Source organism: Anabrus simplex, chromosome 2, assembly GCF_040414725.1.
Source record: "Anabrus simplex isolate iqAnaSimp1 chromosome 2, ASM4041472v1, whole genome shotgun sequence".
NCBI lineage: Eukaryota > Metazoa > Arthropoda > Insecta > Orthoptera > Tettigoniidae > Anabrus > Anabrus simplex.
In genome coordinates this window covers 641908834-641929449 of record NC_090266.1, presented here as the reverse complement: position 1 = coordinate 641929449, position 20616 = coordinate 641908834, and the positions used below count along the sequence as shown (strand labels likewise).

Here is a 20616-nt window from a genome sequence, read left to right as displayed (position 1 = left end):
CGGAGATTCAATGTATGTGTGACACGGGGTCTGAGGAAGGAATCTTCATTTGAATGCCACCGGTGCAAGGAGGCGATGCACGAATATGACTTTTTTATGATCTACCATATTCATAAAGACTTCACAAAGTACATCTGACAGTAGTTTGGATATTTCCTCTCATTACGTTGCTGTAAAGCATGATTTTTCAGTATCGGTGATAATATCATATAAAGTAATGAAAATAAATGGTACACCAAGGCATAAATAAGTTCAGTTAAATGGTATGTGAATGGGTTAATGTACCCTACACGCCCTGCATTCAATTTTCAAGCTCAAAGCACGAGCATCTTTCTGGTACAATACATCTGATAAACCAATCCCCTGCATCAAAAGGAATTTATTTACGTTGACGACCTTCCCTTGTCTCCCAGAAGTCGTCCACTGGAGATGTGGAAACTAACCTTGAAAGTGCACTGGAGGAGCTTGATGCATATTTAACGGCATTATGTACATGTTTATACTATATTCTGTGTAAAATGCTGTATTCTGTCTAAATCACACAGAAATCATTGTTTGAATGCCAATAAAATAACTATTCAATGGACATATACATTAAAATTAACTTACTTTGGTTGAACCTACTGCAAGTATCAATGAATTCAAAATGCCATGGCAAGAAACAGTGCAGTACAATTGAAAATAAGCAACTTACCACCTCTGAGGTGCTCTTCTTTAATCTACTCCTATCAATCTTCATCTTGTGATGGTACAATCTTCATACATAGTCTTTTTCAATAATAGCTTCCTTTACAAAACATCACCTGAAACATATTAAGAAAATCATATTGGAACATACAGATGTACAATGTGACTACTAATACAAAGGCATCATTTCCTCAAACAGCAAAGAAGAAGAATATGTAATTATGTATCCAGTATAAATTATAATTCACAGGAATTATTTTATTAAAAATATCCTACAAATGTTCATTACACAACAGGGACATACAAACTGTTTGTACTTGCCAAAGGAGGAGAGAGATAGAAAGAAAGTGGCTACACACATTAAGTTTTGGGAAATCAATATTAACCACACAGACACAATGCATTACACTTAAAATAGAAGTACGTTACCATTTCTAGAGTGAAATTATGTAAACTGAAGAGGGTAAAATGAAAACTGTTTTAAATGTGGAACTGAAAATCTTGCAAGATCCTAAGACACTAAGCAAATTTAAATGTTATTTGACTGAATAGAAATACAGCACATCCAACTGTTCCATGCAATATCAGAGCCAAATTATAATTAAAAGGAACTGTAAAACTGGAAACACATGTAATAATGTCAAGAATGAGCAAAGAGGAGTAGAGGAGGAATTTTTAGAACTTCTCATCTACACACTCAGTAGCAAACATCAATATACATGAAAACCTTATACAGTGGAACCTCGATCCACCGTTTTTGGAGGGACCACGGGAAAAAAAAAAAAAAAAACTTACAACGCGGGAAAACGGGAATGAATGAACTATCAACAATTTGGCTAAACATCACAAAAATGAAATATGTATACTTATATAATCATACAACACCCCTAAACCAAACCAAACGACAGCCCCAACGGGCCTTGCGCCTACCAAGCGACCGCCCTCGGTCCGAAGGCCTGCAGATTACGAGGTGACGCCTGGTCAGTGTGACGAATCCTCTCGGCCGTTATTCCAGGCTCTCTAGGCTGGGGGCCGCCATCTCACCATTCAACAGCTCCTCAATTAAAGGTAATCGTAGAATGAGTGAACCTGGAATCAGCCTTCATATGGAGGTAAAAATGCCTGACCTGGCCGGTAATCGGACCCGGGCCCTCCGGGTGAGAGGCAGGCAAGTTAGACCGCGGTGCCGGCTTCAAACATTAATTACCGGTACGCGACTTAAAAATCTCGAAACTTTACATTCAGTTTTACCGGGGAAACTTCTTTAAATTCAGCGACTTTGATTAGCCACAGCCAAACTCTTAAAAAAATCTGATACGGTACCGGTAACAAGCCAAACAACAATCGACCACAAGTAGTTTCTAATTCTCCATCTAGTAAAATAAAGCACATTAGATACAAAAGCGCCCAACATGATGGCAAAATCCTCTTTATCTATCTTCCATTGTAATTTGGTCACCAGTATACTGTTCGTAATCAGTTTATGGAAATCTTGTACCGCGTAAATTAGGCCTACATCGGCTTTTCAAGGTTATGTTGAACTCGGGAATATGGTTTCGAAAATAAATATCGATCTTCAAGTTCTCAAATGCATTAAATTCAATTCTGCCCGTCACTAATCATAATCATATTGGAAAGAGAAAAAATATCATTAACACTTCCGAAATTATTATTATTCGCGACCTTGAGCTCAGCTGGAAGCGCGCTCGCTGTACAAGTCGGTACGAGTGCGAAATGATACAAAGCTTTAAATGTAACGTGCGCAAATAAAACGACTGCGGTTTTCATAACACAAAAACGTGAAATTCCCAGTCTTATGTTAGGGCGAAAACAGTAATAGGCAATCTCAAAACCTCCCATGGCTTTATGTATGTAACGTGCAACATCTGTTCTGGTCTCGATAACATAATCGTGTACGATATTAAAATACTACTGTAAATTTGTGTTACTTAAAAAGGAGCACTTTCGATTCCTGCCTGAAAGCCCAGTGACTATACAGTGCCCTGAGGGAAATGCCGAAAACCTGTTCGGCGATACACTCGAAACGAGTAAAAAAATAAACATCTAACCCTGAACATAATCTTAGACGTTTTGCAAGTACGAACATTTGACGAAATCCGTTTCGTGTTCAAGTAGAGCTGTCGAAGAGATGCACTCTTTTTCCTTCCAGTCGTTGTGGACACACTCTGCTTTATGATTTCCAGGGATTCTCTAAACAGTACCACCGGAATGCGATGCTAAGATGGTCCCTTATGTAAGTTCATCGCCGATCGCTTTTCCAGTACGGTACAGTACTTCCTCAAATTACCGGCACCGCAATGACGAGACGTTAACACCAAGATCCGTAAGTATGCCGGAGCCGTCCTTTCGTGAGATACAGTTTCTTGAAAAACGCGTGATCGAGGATTTAGCGTTGATGGGACTGAAATTTCTGGACGGCTGATCCGGGAAATCGTTTCTTCGAGGAATGGATAATACGGGATTTTTACGTGATTTAATTAGGATACTCGCGGGACCACGTAATTTGAACGAAGAATACGGGAAAACGTAGTTTTCGGGAACGTATCATCGAGGTTCTACTGTATGAAACAGCCACCATTCATCTGCAAGTTACACACCATGCTAAAAAAATTGAACACACAGCATGAATAGGATGAGTGAGAATAAAGTGGTAGAACACAATGAAAATAAATGTGTAGGACAGTGAAGGGAAGTGTACATTCGGTCCGATTATGGTTCCCACAGTCATTTCTACCACTCTGCCTGGAATATTCAACATCTCAAACTGAATGAATTCAGCTTTAATGTACCTGGTTTAGGACGGAGCTGAACGGGGAGGTGCAGCCTACTGCAGACCTTAACAGCATTAAACAAGCAGTGTGCTAGTAATGACCTGTTATGATCAGTGGTACAGGATTAGCAATGGCGTTTCACGCTACTATTTTTTTATTTTATTTTTTCACTTGTTCGTTCCCTGTCCAGCAAGTGTGCTTAATGTGCGTTTAGCCCTCAAGAGAGCTAAACCTTACCCATTGCTTCAAAGACATGTTGCCAGTGAACCTATCAGCATGAGAATGAAATACACCAAGTCTTTCTTAACTGAGGATGTCTGTTAATTGCCGTTGATGGGCGAGTAGGTATTTTTTTGTTTCTGCAAGCAGCACAGTTATGCAATTAATTTCTAGAACTTCAAACAGGAGGTGGAATACATTTAAACACTTGTAACACTGCCAACATGTCATCCATTAGCACAGTCGAAAGCAGGACAAACGTGATTAGAAGCTGCTTACGAAGCCGCATGTGTTATTCCTGAATACTAAACCAGGATCATAAGGAAACATGTTGAAACAGTGACATCAAATCAACAGTGCACAAGAAGTTAAATTTGTATTGAGAATTTCTTCGCAAAAGAGTACCATGTCACTGGAATGCCTACAGATAGTCTGTAGGGAAGTGACTATGACAAAAGGCGATCTGTACACGAGCCTTAACCCATTAGTAGGGGAAGTCTGCAATTTGGACTGCTATGAAATTTTGTATTTGCAAGTTCGGTTATCCTTTGTCTCAAGTATGGTCGGCAAGATGACTGAAGTTAACTTTCACACCATAAGTAGTTTTGCTCTAACATCCAAGGTTGAGAGGAAAAGAAGGAAAGTTTTTTATTCACTTTCCTTAAGGCAGGATTATGTGCTGAAAAGTTCCTACTGAAAACAGGAGGGTGTTGCATACATTCAATAACTACCAAAATGCTAAACAAATTTCAGCTTAAGTTTCACTGACATATTATATAAAGAGGCAATCAAATGAAAACCCAACACGTGCAGCAATGTGACCATGGAATGGTTTTATTCAAAAGTAATTACTAAAAGCATTAATACATTTATCCCACTGAGAGACAAGACTATCAATTCCAGTTCTGCAGAAAGAGGTAGGTCGCTGACAGATCCACAACCGCACCCACTCTTGCACTTCCTCATCCGAATGAATCCAATGTCCACGAATGTCTTTCTTCCTACGTGATTCATAAGTTTTCCCGGATAAGACCATCAATCTGCCCTATCACATCAGGAGTAATAGCTCGATGGACCTGTTCTGGGCACCCATCGTGTAGTGATGTGCATTCTTCTTGGAATCTCCTATGCCACTCGTGCACACTCGTCACGGACATGCAGTGTTCGCCATACACAGCAGTCAGGCGAGGATGAGTTTCGCGTACTCCAGCCCCCTCAGCCACCAGAAAAACCACACTTCTCTGCTCTTCTTTGCCTGCCTCCAATTCTACAGCCGACGAACACACGAGACCAGCCCACGCACCAACAAAGACATAACCCAACAATTGCCATCTTTCGGGCTGAATGTGTGTTATGGCAGGTCGTTCGGTTTTCATTTGACTGCTGCATATAGATTCTATATTATTTAAATATAATTGTGAACTTGTAATTGTGTAATTTGGACTGCTCAGGTGTACATTTTACACCAAGAATATATTTTTTCCTGAATTTCTATCCCCTGTACTTGTTTTTTCCTAACCTGTTTCTAACAGTTTTTGTTGGGTTTTCTTCCTCCACAAGAAATCTGAATCTTAGGAAGTACAACATATTCAAAACAAAAATATTGATGTATAATGTCATTTTTCTGTATATTTGGTATGGATGATGTAATCTGGAATGCGAGGCAAGAGGATTCATCGCATTGACCACGTATCGCCTCAAACGTTGGGCTTCTGGGCTGAGCAGCAGTCGCTTGGTACTTAACACCCATCAGGGCTGTAATGCCATGGGGTTTGGTTTATGATACCGTAGATGAAAGTAGGTATTTTTGCATCTGGTCTAGTGTACATGTAGATCAGTTGCAAAATATGTATTTGTGGTTGCTCTATTTGCCCAGAAATCCATAGCTAATATTTCTATCATCATGACACATATTCTACAGTGTTTTTGTTTTTTCATGAAGTGTTGTCAAAATAAATAGTTCAGAATGGATTAAAATTGTTATAGGCCTAATGTTTAAGTCCAAATCACACAAATTCCTGGGCTAAGTTACATGACAGGAGTTCAAATTGTACACAAACTCATCTTGCAATAAAAATTATACTTCACACAATTAATTTATGAAACATATTTAAAATGATTTCAACCTATAATTCAACATGAGAAATAAATTATCCTTGAAAATACATTTTTATAATGATCAGCAGCACCATTACATCCATTTAAAGTTAGGTAGTCCAAATTACATGGATCTCCCCTATCCATTTTATCTTTAACAAATCTACTTTTCCATATTATCCATCACACTGACAGATAGGATAGGGATATCAGCATTGGTATCTCACTTAAATGGCCATAGCCAAGTGCATTATTATATTATCAGAATCTATAAAAGTTTCCTAAAAATTAAAAAAGAAATCATGTTTCATTTTGAGTATGATGAAATTAATTTGTAAATGTTTAAGTTGTTCTTTAATGTACTGAAATAAAATAACAATGCAGAGTGTATGACTGCATGAACAGGAAAATATGACAGCATATTAAGGAGATCTTTCTTCTTTGCTGGAGGTAGACTCCCGGGAGAAACTATGGAGATAAGAGGATCATATGTCAGAAGGGCGCTTTCCATGTTTCACAATGTTTACTTCCTTCTAGTCCTCCACTTCCTCGAATGTTTTCTTAGGAAGGAGTTTACCAGGAAATTATTTTGATCCTTTAATAATGCTCAATTTTGATATATTACACTTTACAGTACTTATAACCGAGTCTGCAGCATGTTTCACGTAAGTTGCCTGCTTCCATCCCTATAACCTTGAACGGATTAGAAGGTCGAGCAGTCGTTACAATTGCATACCTTTGAAACTCTCTTCCCCTATTCGATCAATCCGAAATCGCAGTCACAGCTTTCTAGGAACTTGTGATAGACCTCATCAAAATGACCATGCTCTATCAAGAAAAGCATGAGGAAAATCATGACACGATTTTTATTCTGCCCTGTGCAGTTGTCTGACCATATAAGCTTTTTTCTCTTAATATCACAATATTGTTTATCACCTTCAAAATCCAAGATGCAATTTCATTAGCACCACGAGATGCAACACATTAATTCCATACACGTACCTTTGGACTGGGTAGAGATGAGGGGATTGTGTATGCCTTCCCTGGTACAGGTAACAGATGTTGTTCCTTTTGGAAAGAACCTTCGCCTTTCGTCTTTTCAGAGCAGGTTCACTAATTATAATACACAATATTTACAAGCACCTCGCGCAGCTGCAACGTACTGTAAACAAAGTCACGACGTAACTCTTACCGACTACATACACGCGGCACTTAGACCCAACCAAGGCCAACGGGCATGGAGTTAGAACATGCTGCCAGCTCTTCACACATATAGAAACTATTGTAGCAATGAATGGCACATGGAACTTACACAGATTACTGGCGTAGGCACTTGGAATGACATGGTGCATAAAAACATATAATCATATAAATAGGTAAGAATTGACTATGCAGCATGGCAAGAATTAGCATTTTATTGTTAAACATTTTCTTTTGCTATCATTGTCTAGAATATATTTCTTACAAAACGTCAAATTGTGTTTAATTATCCTCCTAGTCAATACATAACATATCTAGTTAAGATGAGCTTTCAATTAGACAAGTTTCAACCCAACATAGGGTCATTCTCAGAAAATACATTATAATAATCTAATAGCATTTAGACACAATATTGTATAGGGTGCTTGTTAAAAGCACCACCAATGTAAAAATATTTAACTCACACACAGTAAATAGCAGCAATAAATACACAAATTCTGGGATATACAAACTGGAATGTCCGGGATGCAGATCAACTTACACTAGACAGGCCAGCAGAAACACTGCAACGCTTCATAATGTAATCGTTCCTTGGCCATGAGCAACCATCAAAGACCGTAATTATAGTTAAGCCCCACCACAATAGATAGAGATCTAAAAATTTTACAGCATGAACACAAAGGTCCACTACTCAATATTTTGGGGAATTTTCACATTAGCATGAATCAATGAAAGAATCCATCCCTCATCTGAAATGAATTAAATGGAAGAAAAGAATATAATATGGGAAACTTTCATTCCAATTATTTACAGTAAAAAACAAGATCGGAAGAATTCACAACTACTACACTCAATTTCACTTACTACCCCCATACTCACACAAGTCCCACCCCATTTCCCCACTCCACCTCCTCCCAACAGCATGTCACGCATTTCAACTGCAGGAGCATGTCAATCGAGAGCTGGACTCTAGTCAGCAAACACGGAAAGGTAAAGAGGGCCACGTAACATAAGTTCGTTTCGTCATCAAAAACTTGCCTTAAGTGTTCCTGTTAGTCACATTCTATTTAATTCTCAATTTAGTTCTCATTAACCACATTACAGATTATGAATCAGATGGTTCAACTTCACTAGCAACTCACATGTTAGCCTCTGACCTAACACAATATCTGAGAGTCAACAGTGTACAGATATATTTGAACTACATCAAGGGTCAACGAGGAAGTTACAACAAAAAAGACCTTCAGCACAGAAAACTTATAACAACCATCACTTCAGATTTTAATTTCATAAGGATTTTTAATGAAAACATTTTTAACAAGCACTGTATACAATTGTGTCTCTAGTACCTTTAAATTATGATATATTTTACAGAGGATGACCCTATGTTGGGTCAAAACTGTCTAAATGAAAGCTCATCTTAACTAGATGAATATTATGTATTGACTAGGAGGATAATTAAACAGAATTTGACAATCAGTAAGAAGTGCAACCATCAATACAGATAAACATGAGATTTATAGTCTGTAATGGAATATCAATCAGGCATAGGGGTGTTATTAAGTATACACTCAAGTTAGAAATGCACCGACAGAAGGTAGTACCTGTGACTTCGCAGTGTTCTCTGTAAACAAATATTATGTATGGTTGAAGGCAGTACACCCTGCTGGGAAAGCAGGTAGACCAAGATCAAGGTCTATCAGAAGGAAGATACAGTGTATATTTAGCTACCTGTAATGTGCAATAAAATTACCTCATTTATTTCAGTTCTCAATGTACAGAAATCTGAGTAACATTGGCTTTTCTTTAAGATCATGAGAATAGGTATTAGATGTACAATAATGTATTTCCTAAACGCACTAAACATAAATGACACTCAATTAGCACACAGATTGTATACATATTTTGAAAAACTATGTTCCACATCACACAATTTAAGAGAAGTGAATAGAAAACATGAAATATCAAATCAATCACCACTGATCTGCATTTAGGGCAGTCACCCAGGTGGCAGATTCTCTATCACTTGTTTTCCTACTTTTCCCAGCCTTTTCTTAAATTATTTCAAAGAAATTGGGAATTTATTGAACATCTCCCTTGGTAAGTTATTCCAATCCCTAACTCCCCTTCCTATAAACGAATATTTGCCATAATTTGTCCTCTTGAATTCCAACTTCATCTTCAATACAGATAAAACAAGAGATTTATAGTCTGATGTAATATCAATCAGCCAGAGGGGTGTTCCTACCATATCGGATGGGTATCTGTCGAGAGACTTGACTAACGAATGGTTCGTAAAAAGGGCGGGGGTAACAGCCTGAAAGTAATGGGAAACTACAGTTGTAACTAACTCCCAAGGACACTTGGTTCTCTCTGTATGAACCATGTACTGATGAGGGCTTCTTCCCGGGTAAAATATTCCGGAGGTATAAGAGTCCCCCATTTGGATCTCCGGGTGGGGACTACATGGGAGGGGGCAATCATCAGGAAGATGAATAATGACATTCCATGAGTCAGAGAGTGTAATGTTAGAAGTTTGAATCATTGTGGTAGGTTAGAGTATCCAAAAATGGTAATGGATAAACTAAAGTTACATGCAGTTGGTATACAAGAAGTACATTGGTAGGAAGAGCGGGATATTTTGTAGGCGACTACAGAATTATCAACAAAATCGAATGGAAACTGCAGGCGTTTGTTTAATAAAGGAAAAAAAAAATAGGGCAACAGGTAAGCTACTATAACCCGCATAGTGAGAGGACTATTATTATCAAGATAGACCCAAGCCAATGCCCACCACAATGGTGCAGATCAATTTTTGGAAATGAGACAAAGTCTCTCATAGTGCATTGCCGCTGCTGGTGGCTTCAAGTAGTCTATGCAGTGGCCTCCACGGTATGCACTAGCCACGCGTCTTGGTGGGTGTGCTAAGTACCAACTGATGAGCCCAGTTTAGCACACGGGGGCGAAACGCAGACAACCAAGAATGAGTTAGCTGGAAAATTTATAATGTCCAATAACGGACCATTATATTGGTATTATAAATTTACTCATTCAGGACAAATATTTCATGTTCCCGATGGGAATCAACATCTATATCATCTGATGGCCAGGCTGGCATCAATTTTCGGAAATGAGACAAAGTCTCTCACAGTGCATTGGCACTGCTGGTGGCTTCAAGTAGCCTATGCAGTGGCCTCCATGGTATGCAGTGGCCATGCATATTGGTGTGTGTGCGTACCAACTGATGAGCCCAGTTTAGCACACGGGGGCAAAACGCAGGCAACCAAGAATGAGTTAGCTGGAAAATTTATAATGTTCAATAACGGACCATTATATTGGTATTATATCATTAATGAAGTAACTTTGAGGAATATTTAACACATTATACTACCGGTACTCAATTACGTAATTTCTTTTATTTATTTATAAATACTGAAGTACTGCATGTATCTAAGATTTAGAACACATAACTCTTCATTGTAACTATCTTAGGCCTCTTCATAAATTTCTGAACTTCAGGTAGATTCAGGCTCAAAGCACTGGCCTTGTTGAACGGGTTTTAGGGTAAACGTTCTTCAGAATTCTTTTTCGGGAAGCTATGATCTGAATTGAGGTCTTGTCCTTGTAAATATACAAAAATGCTCTCACAGTCGGTATTGCTATGCGAAAATGATAAAATAAAAAGCATTAAGTTAGAGAGTCTCTCATATTTAAGACCTCCACCAGCTGATTGGACCTGTCTTGCCAGCGCCCACTGAACAACAATTCTCTCCAGCTACTGAAAGTATGAGGAAAACCTGGGATTTTCCAAAAATACAGGAATACTAAATCTGCTCTCAAATTCGGGAGATAAGTCTCTGTGATCGGGACAGAGGGAGGAAGGGCCGAAAGTAGAGAGTCCCCCCTCTTATATCGGAGGAGTTGGCATGCCTGAGAAAGGTAGATGCTGCATACAGGAAAATCGAGGAAACCTTTGGAGAAAGGAAAACTAGGTGTATGAATATTAAGATTTTGGGTGGAAAACCACTTCTAAGGAAAGAAAAAAAGGCAGGAAGATATCCAACAGATGTATCAAGGGAAAGAAGCAGATTATATGGTTCTCGAATAAGACGAGGCTGTTGATGCTGATGAAATGGGAGACCCAATTTTGAGGTCAGAATTCGACAGACCTCTGAGAGACCAAAATAGCAACAAGGTACCTAGAATTGATGGCATACCCTCATAACTGACTCCCTTAGGAGAAACCAGCATGGCAAGGGTATTCCATTTAGTGTACAAGATGAACGATACAGGAGAAGAATGTTGTTATACCTAGTCCCAAAAAACCAGGTGCTGACTAGCGTGAAGACTATAGCACCATTAGTTTAGTATCTCATGCCTACTAAATTTTAACAAGTTATTTAGAGAACACTAGTTGAAGCTGAGTTGGGTCATGGTTTCAGAAGAAATGTAGGAATGCATGATTCAATCCTGGCATTATGTCTGATCTTAAAGCAGGGGTCCAAAAATTTTCTCTGAAGTTAGGAGCCAGGCTAAAAGTTTAGGCGCCAGCATGTATCCCACTAACCTGATGCCTACAAATAATCGAGTTGCGCTATTTAGCGTTGACCTCGGTATTATCTTTTCCAATCATAACATTAAACTCGTCCAGAAATACTGAGCTATAGGAGGATTTTTTAGAATCGGCTTTATGTCGCACCGACACAGAAAGATCTTATGGTGATTATGAGATAGGAAAGATCTACAAGTAGGAAGTAGTGATGGGCAGTCTGAGACAAGGTCTTGAGACTTCGAGACTAGCACAGCCACTATTTCTCGCGAGAAATTTCGAGAGATCTCTAGAGCATTGTCTCTGCATTGTGTGGCAAGCAGCGTGTTGTAGGCCTACAGATAGAAAGAGCTGAATGTTGTATGTGTTGAGTATGCGAATAGCAAACCACGGGCCTTCTCCATTCCGTAGGTACATGTCAACAAGTGACTAGGGCGTTAATTTCTTTCATTTCTACCGAGGTCCATTCTGACGCAGTGTAAGATAATTATAAGGGATACACATTCTGGGACTGTATGCAGCGGTAAGAACACGAATGAGTAGGCTAAGTACAGAAACTGACTGCTACTATAGGTACACATACCTGGATACTGGTGGCGTGCATTATTCAAACTCGAGACGGGGCATGATGTGCCTTGCTGCATATGCAACCACCATTACACATGAGTGAAACGTGTAATCTAAAATGCACGAGTTTGCTCCTATTCTTTCCACAAGTAAGTGTATGATATAGATGTTTGATTCCAATATTGGGAACCTGTAATATTTGTCCCGAATGAGTAAATTTATAATACCAATATAAATGGTCCATTATGGTACATTATAAATTTTCCAGCTAACTCATTCCTGGTTGCCAGCATTTTGCCCCACGGTATGCACTAGCCATGCATCTTGCTAGGTGTGCTAGGTACCAAGTGATGAGCCCAACTTACCACACGGGATTCTCGAGATCTGAGACGTCAGTCTCAAGAGTCTCGAGCGAGAGAGTTGCCCATCATTAGTGGGAAAGAAGCAACTGTGGCCTTAATTAACGTACAGCCTCAGCACTTGCCTGGTGTGAAAATACGAAACCACTAAGAACCAACTTCAGGGCTGCCGACAGTGGAGTTCAAACCCACTATCTCCCAAATGCAAGCTCACAGCTGTGCACCCCTAACAGCATGGCCAACTTGCTAGGTATATATAGTAGGACTATTAGCTGTAATTGCTAGTGTAGGTTTTATTTACAAAATTCTACTATTGCTATTGGCTTTACGTCGCACCGACACAGATATGTCTTATGGCGACAATGGGACAAGAAAGGGCTAGGACTGGGAAAGAAGCGGCCGTGGCCTTAATTAAGGCACAGCCCCTGGTGCAAAAATAGGAAACCATGGAAAACCATCTTCAGGGCTGCCGACAGTGGGGTTCGAACCTACTATCTCCCGAATACTGAATACTAGGCTGCACTTAAGCGACTGCAGCTATCAAGCTCGGTTTTACAAAATTCAGAAGATACTGAACATAGATTTACAATCCTACAGAATAATGACCTAATTCCTGCATGGTCGTTTGTGACCATGGATGTGCCTTGTAATCTTGCTACTAAAAACCCATTGGTCCACAGCCCTTGCAGGATCAAATTCATATTACACATCAAATTGCGCAAAATATTTGTTTCTAATGACAATCTGATGGCTGGTTTCTGGAATGGCAGTTATCTATAGATGCATAGTTATCAGTGACTTAACATGGTGATACGTTTAAAATGAGTTTCCGAAACAACAGTTATCGGCTTCTTCACAGTTATCTGCGCAACGACTAGTGCTATAGTTACCTCTATGTTAGAGCTAATTCCAACAAATACCGGTATGAGGCGCCACTCCATACCGTTTCGTACAAGGTCTTACATTAGTTTCGTAAACATTAGTAAGTGATAATGAACTGGTTATAGTATATTTAGTCATTCATTGTAGTTTCAACGTGCTTGGGTGTGCTGGAATCTACAATATTTTGGTCAGTACGTTTACTTCCACCTTATCACTGGCTTTAGTCACTGACTCCACTTGTGTGGTGTCATCTGTTCCAGCTGTTTAGAGGTTACAACCTCATCGGAGCACGACGCCTCTGCTGTAGAGCTATCTTCCAATACAGAAATGAATCGTCAAATAAAATAGAACTGGAATCAAACGGATTTTCAACAGGCTCAAATTGATCTTTCAGTGTAGCTATAATGTTACGATCGCTTTCGTCAGGCTTTGAATCATGAGTCCCACCAACAGTTATTGAACACCCAATCTGAAATTATGGAGTATTTACCATTAATATTTACATTTGTACTAAATAATAAATATCTTAGGTATAAGCCTGCTGAATAATAAATATTGATTTTTCATTGCTTTTTAACATTATTATATCCTTTAACCGGTGACTCGAGGTCTCAGACTCCCAATATACATAAAACATCTGGACTTATTTAATTAAAAATCTTCCAGGGAGCTGTAGTTTATGTTTGCAGGGAGCTGTAGTTTATGTTACCTTCTTATCTGTGTCAACACACTTCACACAGCAGTTACGAGAGTATTCTTGTCAATGCACGTTGCGTGGTCAATGTAAATAAAACATCTCAAGTTACTAGTCCGTTGCAGTTATTCAGAACTACAAATTCTCAGTTTGACGAGTACATTAGGGAACTACTAAATGAAAAATTTAGTGATATGGCTATTTTGTTTTGGCTATTGCCGATCGCAGTTTTAATGTTTTCGTGTTGTTCAAGTTGTGCCACGAAAGGCCGGAAAAAACTGAATTGGAATTCTTAAAGAGTTTGGCATCTGATCAGGTCAAATTACACGTCAAAGAAGAATAATAAATGAGCGAGTTCCCGAGAGATAAGACTCGGCACCGAGATACGGAAGAAAACCTGAAGAAACGGCAATCTTGCTGTACATATCCAGCATCATTGAAGAGAAAAACAGTATATGCGTGTTTCAAGTAGGAGTTTTTGGTTCGTTTGCTATCTACTGAAAAAATCTGCAACGGCTGCAGCGAGAACAAATGGATATCGCATCATCAATGCCAGAATGAGATATTCCAAAGTGTGCTGCACGTTTTCATTTATGTGATTATTTTCGTTTATGCTTATTGTTTTCTGGATCAGTGAAAAGCGATTTGTTTAGTAACTGCTGTGTATTTTTATAATTCGATTGACGACAACGATCAAGATGAAATGTAAGATGATGTCTGTGTACTGTGAATAAGAAAGAAGGGGAAACATATCTTTGCATTATTAGATTGTACATATATTCATATTATGCGAGATTATTACATGTTGAATCAGATTGATCGAGATGACTGTTCAAATTTGCCAACCATTTTTCATTGTAGAAAACTTCAGCTGGTAAAAGTAACTAGATATTACCAAAATAACCCTAAAAACATTTGCGTAGAGACATCTATTGGAGGACGACATGCTGAACATAACGATAACTGTACTGTTTATTACCAGGGCTTGTAAATCTGGATTTAAGTTTCCGAAAACTCAAAATTAACAGCGCAGTTAAAGTCACAAGCAGCTGTGGTGTACCAGAAACCTGCCATGAATCATTCTTGTATACGGTCCTTCTGACTAAATCCTCGCTCACACTCATTTTGTATACGTTACATTTAGTTCCCACAGTTTTCACATTTTGCAAGTCTAATGTAAATGCAAATAATAAGGCTGGTGAAATACTGTTAAGTGACAATAGTTATATTTATAGAGAGAATTTCTTTAAACAGAATATTTAAAAGCAGCCTACAAAGAAGAAGAGACTTCTATGTTACCAGGTAACTTTCAAGTGACATTTTTGAATGAAGGAACCATGTCATGCACCAAATCATCTATGCAAGTTTAATTCATACATCTCAGGCAACAACACTTATGCTTACCAGAGGTAGCTATTTATCCAGTTCTGGAAAGCATACTTTTATTTAACAGCTTACAACTTGCAGGCAGCTTACTTTTCAAAGTTTTAAATAATGCTGAAACTTGAAGAGATATGCTCAAAGTATCCATAGCCTGTACTTCATTTCAGAAAGTGAGCATGAAGTCTGCAGCTTCACAGATAATACAATTTTGTCCCAGTACTTCCCACCAAGCAATTGGTTCTTTCACTTCTTGGGTAAAACATACCAAGCATTACAAAAGGCAATGTATCCACTGGTTCTTCAGATAATCATGTTCACATTTCTTTGGAATATTTGTAGTACAGGCCAGCATATGAGAATATAGTACCTTTTGCAGAAGAGAGATAAAAGGAGATAAATGGGGGGGGGGTTAATAAGAGATGTTCTGATACAATTTCCACACTTAATTTTCAACCAGCTCAACCAAGCATCTAATACCAATACTTCTTGCAACTAGGAGGAATATAAACTGAAATAGAGGAATGATTAATCAGGAAATATTTTCCAATTGAAATTTGAAAGTGCAGTTAAAAAGAAAGTTAAAAACTACATCATTTAGGTCAACTTACTTTGTTGAGGGCAGCTGCTATACATCAGTTTATTTCATTTCTAAGCAAAATTTCACATGATTTTAGCAATGATCACAGGCACTAAAATTCTATTAAGAAAATAACTATTGATTCTTTGCATGTTTCTAAACAAACTACTATTTCAGTGTTTCACCACCGGTTGAGGTTGAACAGATTTCTCCAACTCAAGTTTCCAGCTGATTATGGAAGTATGTTCATACTTCAGTTGTGTGTTTCACCACTGTGCATCACTGGGTCAGTACAAACTTCAACGACTTACCCAGAAGTTGAGCTAATGTGAAACACATCCTCACTATAAAGAATTTCTTTTTTGTTAGTGGCTTTAAGCCGCACCGACACAGACAGGTCTTATGGCAACGATGAGATAGGAAAGGGCTAGGAGTGGGAAGGAAGTGGCTGTGGCCTTCATTAAGGTACATCCCCAGCATTTGCCTGGTGTGAAAATGGGAAACCACGGAAAACCATCTTCAGGGCTGCCGACATTGGGAATCAAACCCACTATCTCCTGGACAAAAGCTCACAGCTGCGCGCTTCTAACCGCATGGCCAACTCACCCGGTATAAAGAAATTTAGTCTTTGAATTGTACCTGAATGAATGTCTATCAAGCATGTTTATTTCTCTCAAAAGTTCAGAGCTTCCAGCTATACTCTCACTTTCTGTGTTGCTTTCTTGACCAATTATAAATACAGTCTTATTAAATCCTGTATCAATTCCAAGTAGAAAAGATTAAGTTTAACTGACGGAAGGAACACAATTCTCTATTTCTTTGTAAACTAGACTCCATCTAATTAAAGAGACTTTCTTCCATTCAAATCCCCCTATCCTGTTTCTGATATTTCTTCATAAACTGTATCCAAGAGAATACCCGACAACCACAAGTAATTATCATAACCATACTACATCTACACTGTATTAGAAATTCTAGCAGCTAACAAATCTTGCTCCTTATAAAAAAAGTTCTAATGCACCACTACTGGATGTTCTGACTGTTAGTTGTACGACCAAATGTGCCAACAGATACACAATGCTAGATAATGTGCAAGTGAACATAACAGTACTGAATGTAAATAGTGCAGAAGCAGTTTTCTTAGAAGTTGATTAATGACTCCTGGGAATAAGTACATACATCACAATCATAAACCGCTATGCCTTTTAGCATTATGTCTGCAAACCTCTGTGAATTTACTAACTGCTACCACAATTCTCTATTTGTACCTAGTTCTATACCTCTTATCTTTAAACCGTTAGAAACCGAGTCTAACCATCGCTGCCTTGGTTTCCCTCTACTTCTTTTACCCTCCATAACGGAGTCCATTATTCCCCTACCCTCCTTCCTTCACCTCACATGACCTCACCACCGAAGCCAGTTTATGCATACAGCTTCATCCACAGAGTTCATTCCTAACTTACTTTATCCCCTAATTTTGAGCACCCTCCTGCCATTGCTCCTGAGTTGTACCAACAATCATTCTTGCTCCTTTCATGTCTGTAACTCCTAACTTATGTATAAGATATCCCGAGTACACCCAGCTTTCACTCCTGTAAAGCAAAGTTGGTTCGAAAACAGACTGACGCAAAGAAAGTTTCGTCCGAGTGCTTACTTCCTTCTTACAGAACACTGTTGATCGCAAACGTGACTCACTGCATTAGCTTTACTGCACCCTGCTTCAATCTCACACTATCATCCTGGGAGAACACACATCCTAAATACTTGAAATTATCTACTTGATCCAGCTTTGTACCCCCAATTAGACATTAAATTCTCTTGGATTTCTTATCTACTGACATCACTTTAGTCTTGAAAAGGCTAATTTTCATACCATACTCGGTATAAGTCCAGGATCCGCCGGCACGGGCAAGCACACGGGCTCTGCGGCTGCTGCTCTTGCGTCTATGTGACGTCATGTACGACGTTTAGTGAGTTGATGTTTGCAGACATGGCAGATAATTCGAAGGAACGTGTAGCGCCCGCTAAATGTATGAATTAATGGTCTGGTATATTTAGCTGTTTGAGACTGTGCAACCTCCCCCTCTTGACGTGGTGGGGAGGCTTGCGTGCCTCAGTGATCCCGAGAGCGATGCCGACGGGAGCTTCGGCTCCTGGCAGGGTCACCCTTGCCGGTAAGGTCGAGGATGAGGGGCCAGACTAAATGACAGACCTTCAGCTGTAGGTCCTGAAGGAAGAAAATCTTTGTCTCAGGGAGTAGGGAATGAGAACACCATCAGTCCTGAAGTCGCAGCATGGGAGGGGCAGAGGCCAAAAGAGGGCAGTCCCCTCACTGCCCTATAGGCACTGTGGGCCCATATCTCACATGCCCGAAATAACTCCCATGAAAAGTCAAAACGAGAGATACACCGGACTGCTGAACCTGATGGCAACATGGCGAGGAAAAAGGATTATGAGATTTGGAACATGGAATATAAGAGGATTAGCTGGAGAGGAGAATGAATTAGTGGCAGAATTCGAGAGAGCAAGACTTGTAGTGCTGGCACTGACAGAGACAAGGTCAAGGGGTGGATACAATGGTGAACGATCATGTGCTCATTTATAGTGGAGTTAGCATCAGATTAAGGGCCAAATCAGGAGTAGCACTACTGATCCACAAGAACTTCAGAAACAAGATTCAGGAATGGAAATTCCGCACGGATAGAATTCTAACGGTCAGCATACGATTAGATACAGAGATGGAGCTGATGACATTTATTGTGGTTTACGGAGTGAACGACGATGTAAGAAAGGAGGAGAAGGATAGGTTCCACGAAGAGCTACAGAATGTGGTGGATGACACTCGAGGGGAAATCATTGTATTAGGAGATCTCAACGGCAGAGTCGGAAACCAGCCAGAGGGAAGTGGCGGAGCTGTTGGCCGGCATGGTGAGCCTGTGGTTAACAACAATGGTGAGAGGATTGTTGATTTCTGCGTTGTCAATAATCTCGTCACAGTGAACACCATGTTCCCGCATAAGATGATACATATGTACACGAGGGAGGAACCCAGCTGAGATGAGCGCTCCATCATAGATTATGTGTTAGTGAAGAGAGATCACCTCCAGAAGGTGACAGACTGTCGAGTATACCGTGGCTATGAAATAGGAAGTGACCATTTTCTCTTGATAACAACAATGGAAACAACAGCAAAGGTATAGAGGAAACAACCTAAGAACAAGAAGCAAGAAAAGATTAAGGTGTATAAGTTAAGAGAGAACAGGGAGGTACAGGAGCAGTTCACACAGGAAGTGGAGGAGGAGTGTCAGAGGACAGAGGAGAGGATCGAGGAAATGGACCTGGAGGGAAAGTGGAACATGTTCAAGAAGATACTATTAGAAGTGGCAAGTAAAGTATGTGGAACAACAAAGGTGGGGGAGTACAAGAAAAGAACAAGCTGGTTGAATGATGATATCAAGGAAGAAGTAAGAAAGAAAAAGGAAATGTGGAAGAAATACTTAAGAAGCAAGGATGCTGAGGACCATGAGATGTATAAGAAACAAAGAAGAAAGGTTAAAGACCTAGTGAAAACAGCGAAAAGACAGTCTTGGGAAGAATTCGGACAAAGAATGGAGAAAAATTATAAAGAGAACCAGAAGCTGTTCTATAGAGCACTGAAAAACATGAGAAAGGAGAAACAATGCCCTCTAAAGTTTATAAAAGATAAGGAAGGGAAAATCTTAACAGAAGAGAAAGAAATAATGGAGATGGAAAGAATATTTTAATGATTTACTGAATGGAAATGAGAATGAAGACAGCCCATGGTCAAGTGAGGAAAGAGAGGAGACGGGGGGGAGGAGAACAAGAAGAAGGAGAGGACTTAAGGATAAATGAAATGCAGTTGGATATTAAACAACTCAAGAATGGGAAGGTCCATGGACATGATGGACGCCCCAGAAATGATTAAGAACTTGGGAAAGAAAGCAGAAAACTTTCTATTCAAGATTATGGTGGAGGCCTGGAGAACAAAAAAGGTACCTAGAGATTGGGAAGTAGCAGTCATCGTCCCCATCTTTAAGAAAGAAGACAATCGAGAGTGCAGTAATCACTGTGGCATATCCTTGTTATCAGTGCCAGGGAAGGTCTTCTCAAAGATCCTGGAGACTAGATTAAGAAAGGAGGTAGAGACTAAACTTGAAGAAGCCCAGTGTGGCTTCCGCCCAAATAGAAACACGCAAGATCTCATATTTACTGTTAGGATGGCCAGTGCAAAGCTACTGGAAAAGAACAAGACCCTTCATGCTGCCTTTATTGACCTGAAACAGGCATTTGACAGAGTCCCGAGGTCCAAACTCTGGAAAGTCCTAAAGGAGTATGGAGTTAGCAAGTCAATTTGCAGTTCAATCATGAGTCTGTATAAGAACTGTCGGAATTACGTGCAGACAGGAAATGTGAGGTCAGCAGAGTTCACTACGAGACAAGGAGTCCGGCAGGGCTGCAGTCTTAGCCCTCTTCTTTTCATCGTATACCTCGACCATATTATGAAGCTGTGTCATGAGAGAATCAAGAAATTGACAGTCGGAAATTATCTCATGCGACCAGTACGATTTTCTGACTGGCATTTGCAGATG

General features: G+C 39.5%; 1 protein-coding gene across 1 annotated transcript in view; it reads right to left on the bottom strand.

The window, feature by feature from the left end:
* HUWE1 (HECT, UBA and WWE domain containing E3 ubiquitin protein ligase 1) overlaps nt 1–20616 on the bottom strand; it is a 1366532-nt gene that overhangs the window by 1339075 nt on the left and 6841 nt on the right. Inside the window, exon 2 of the mRNA XM_068226019.1 lies at nt 695–803. Coding sequence (XP_068082120.1) covers nt 695–739 — 45 coding nt within the window. The 5' untranslated portion in view covers nt 740–803. The remainder of the gene's footprint in view (nt 1–694; nt 804–20616) is intronic.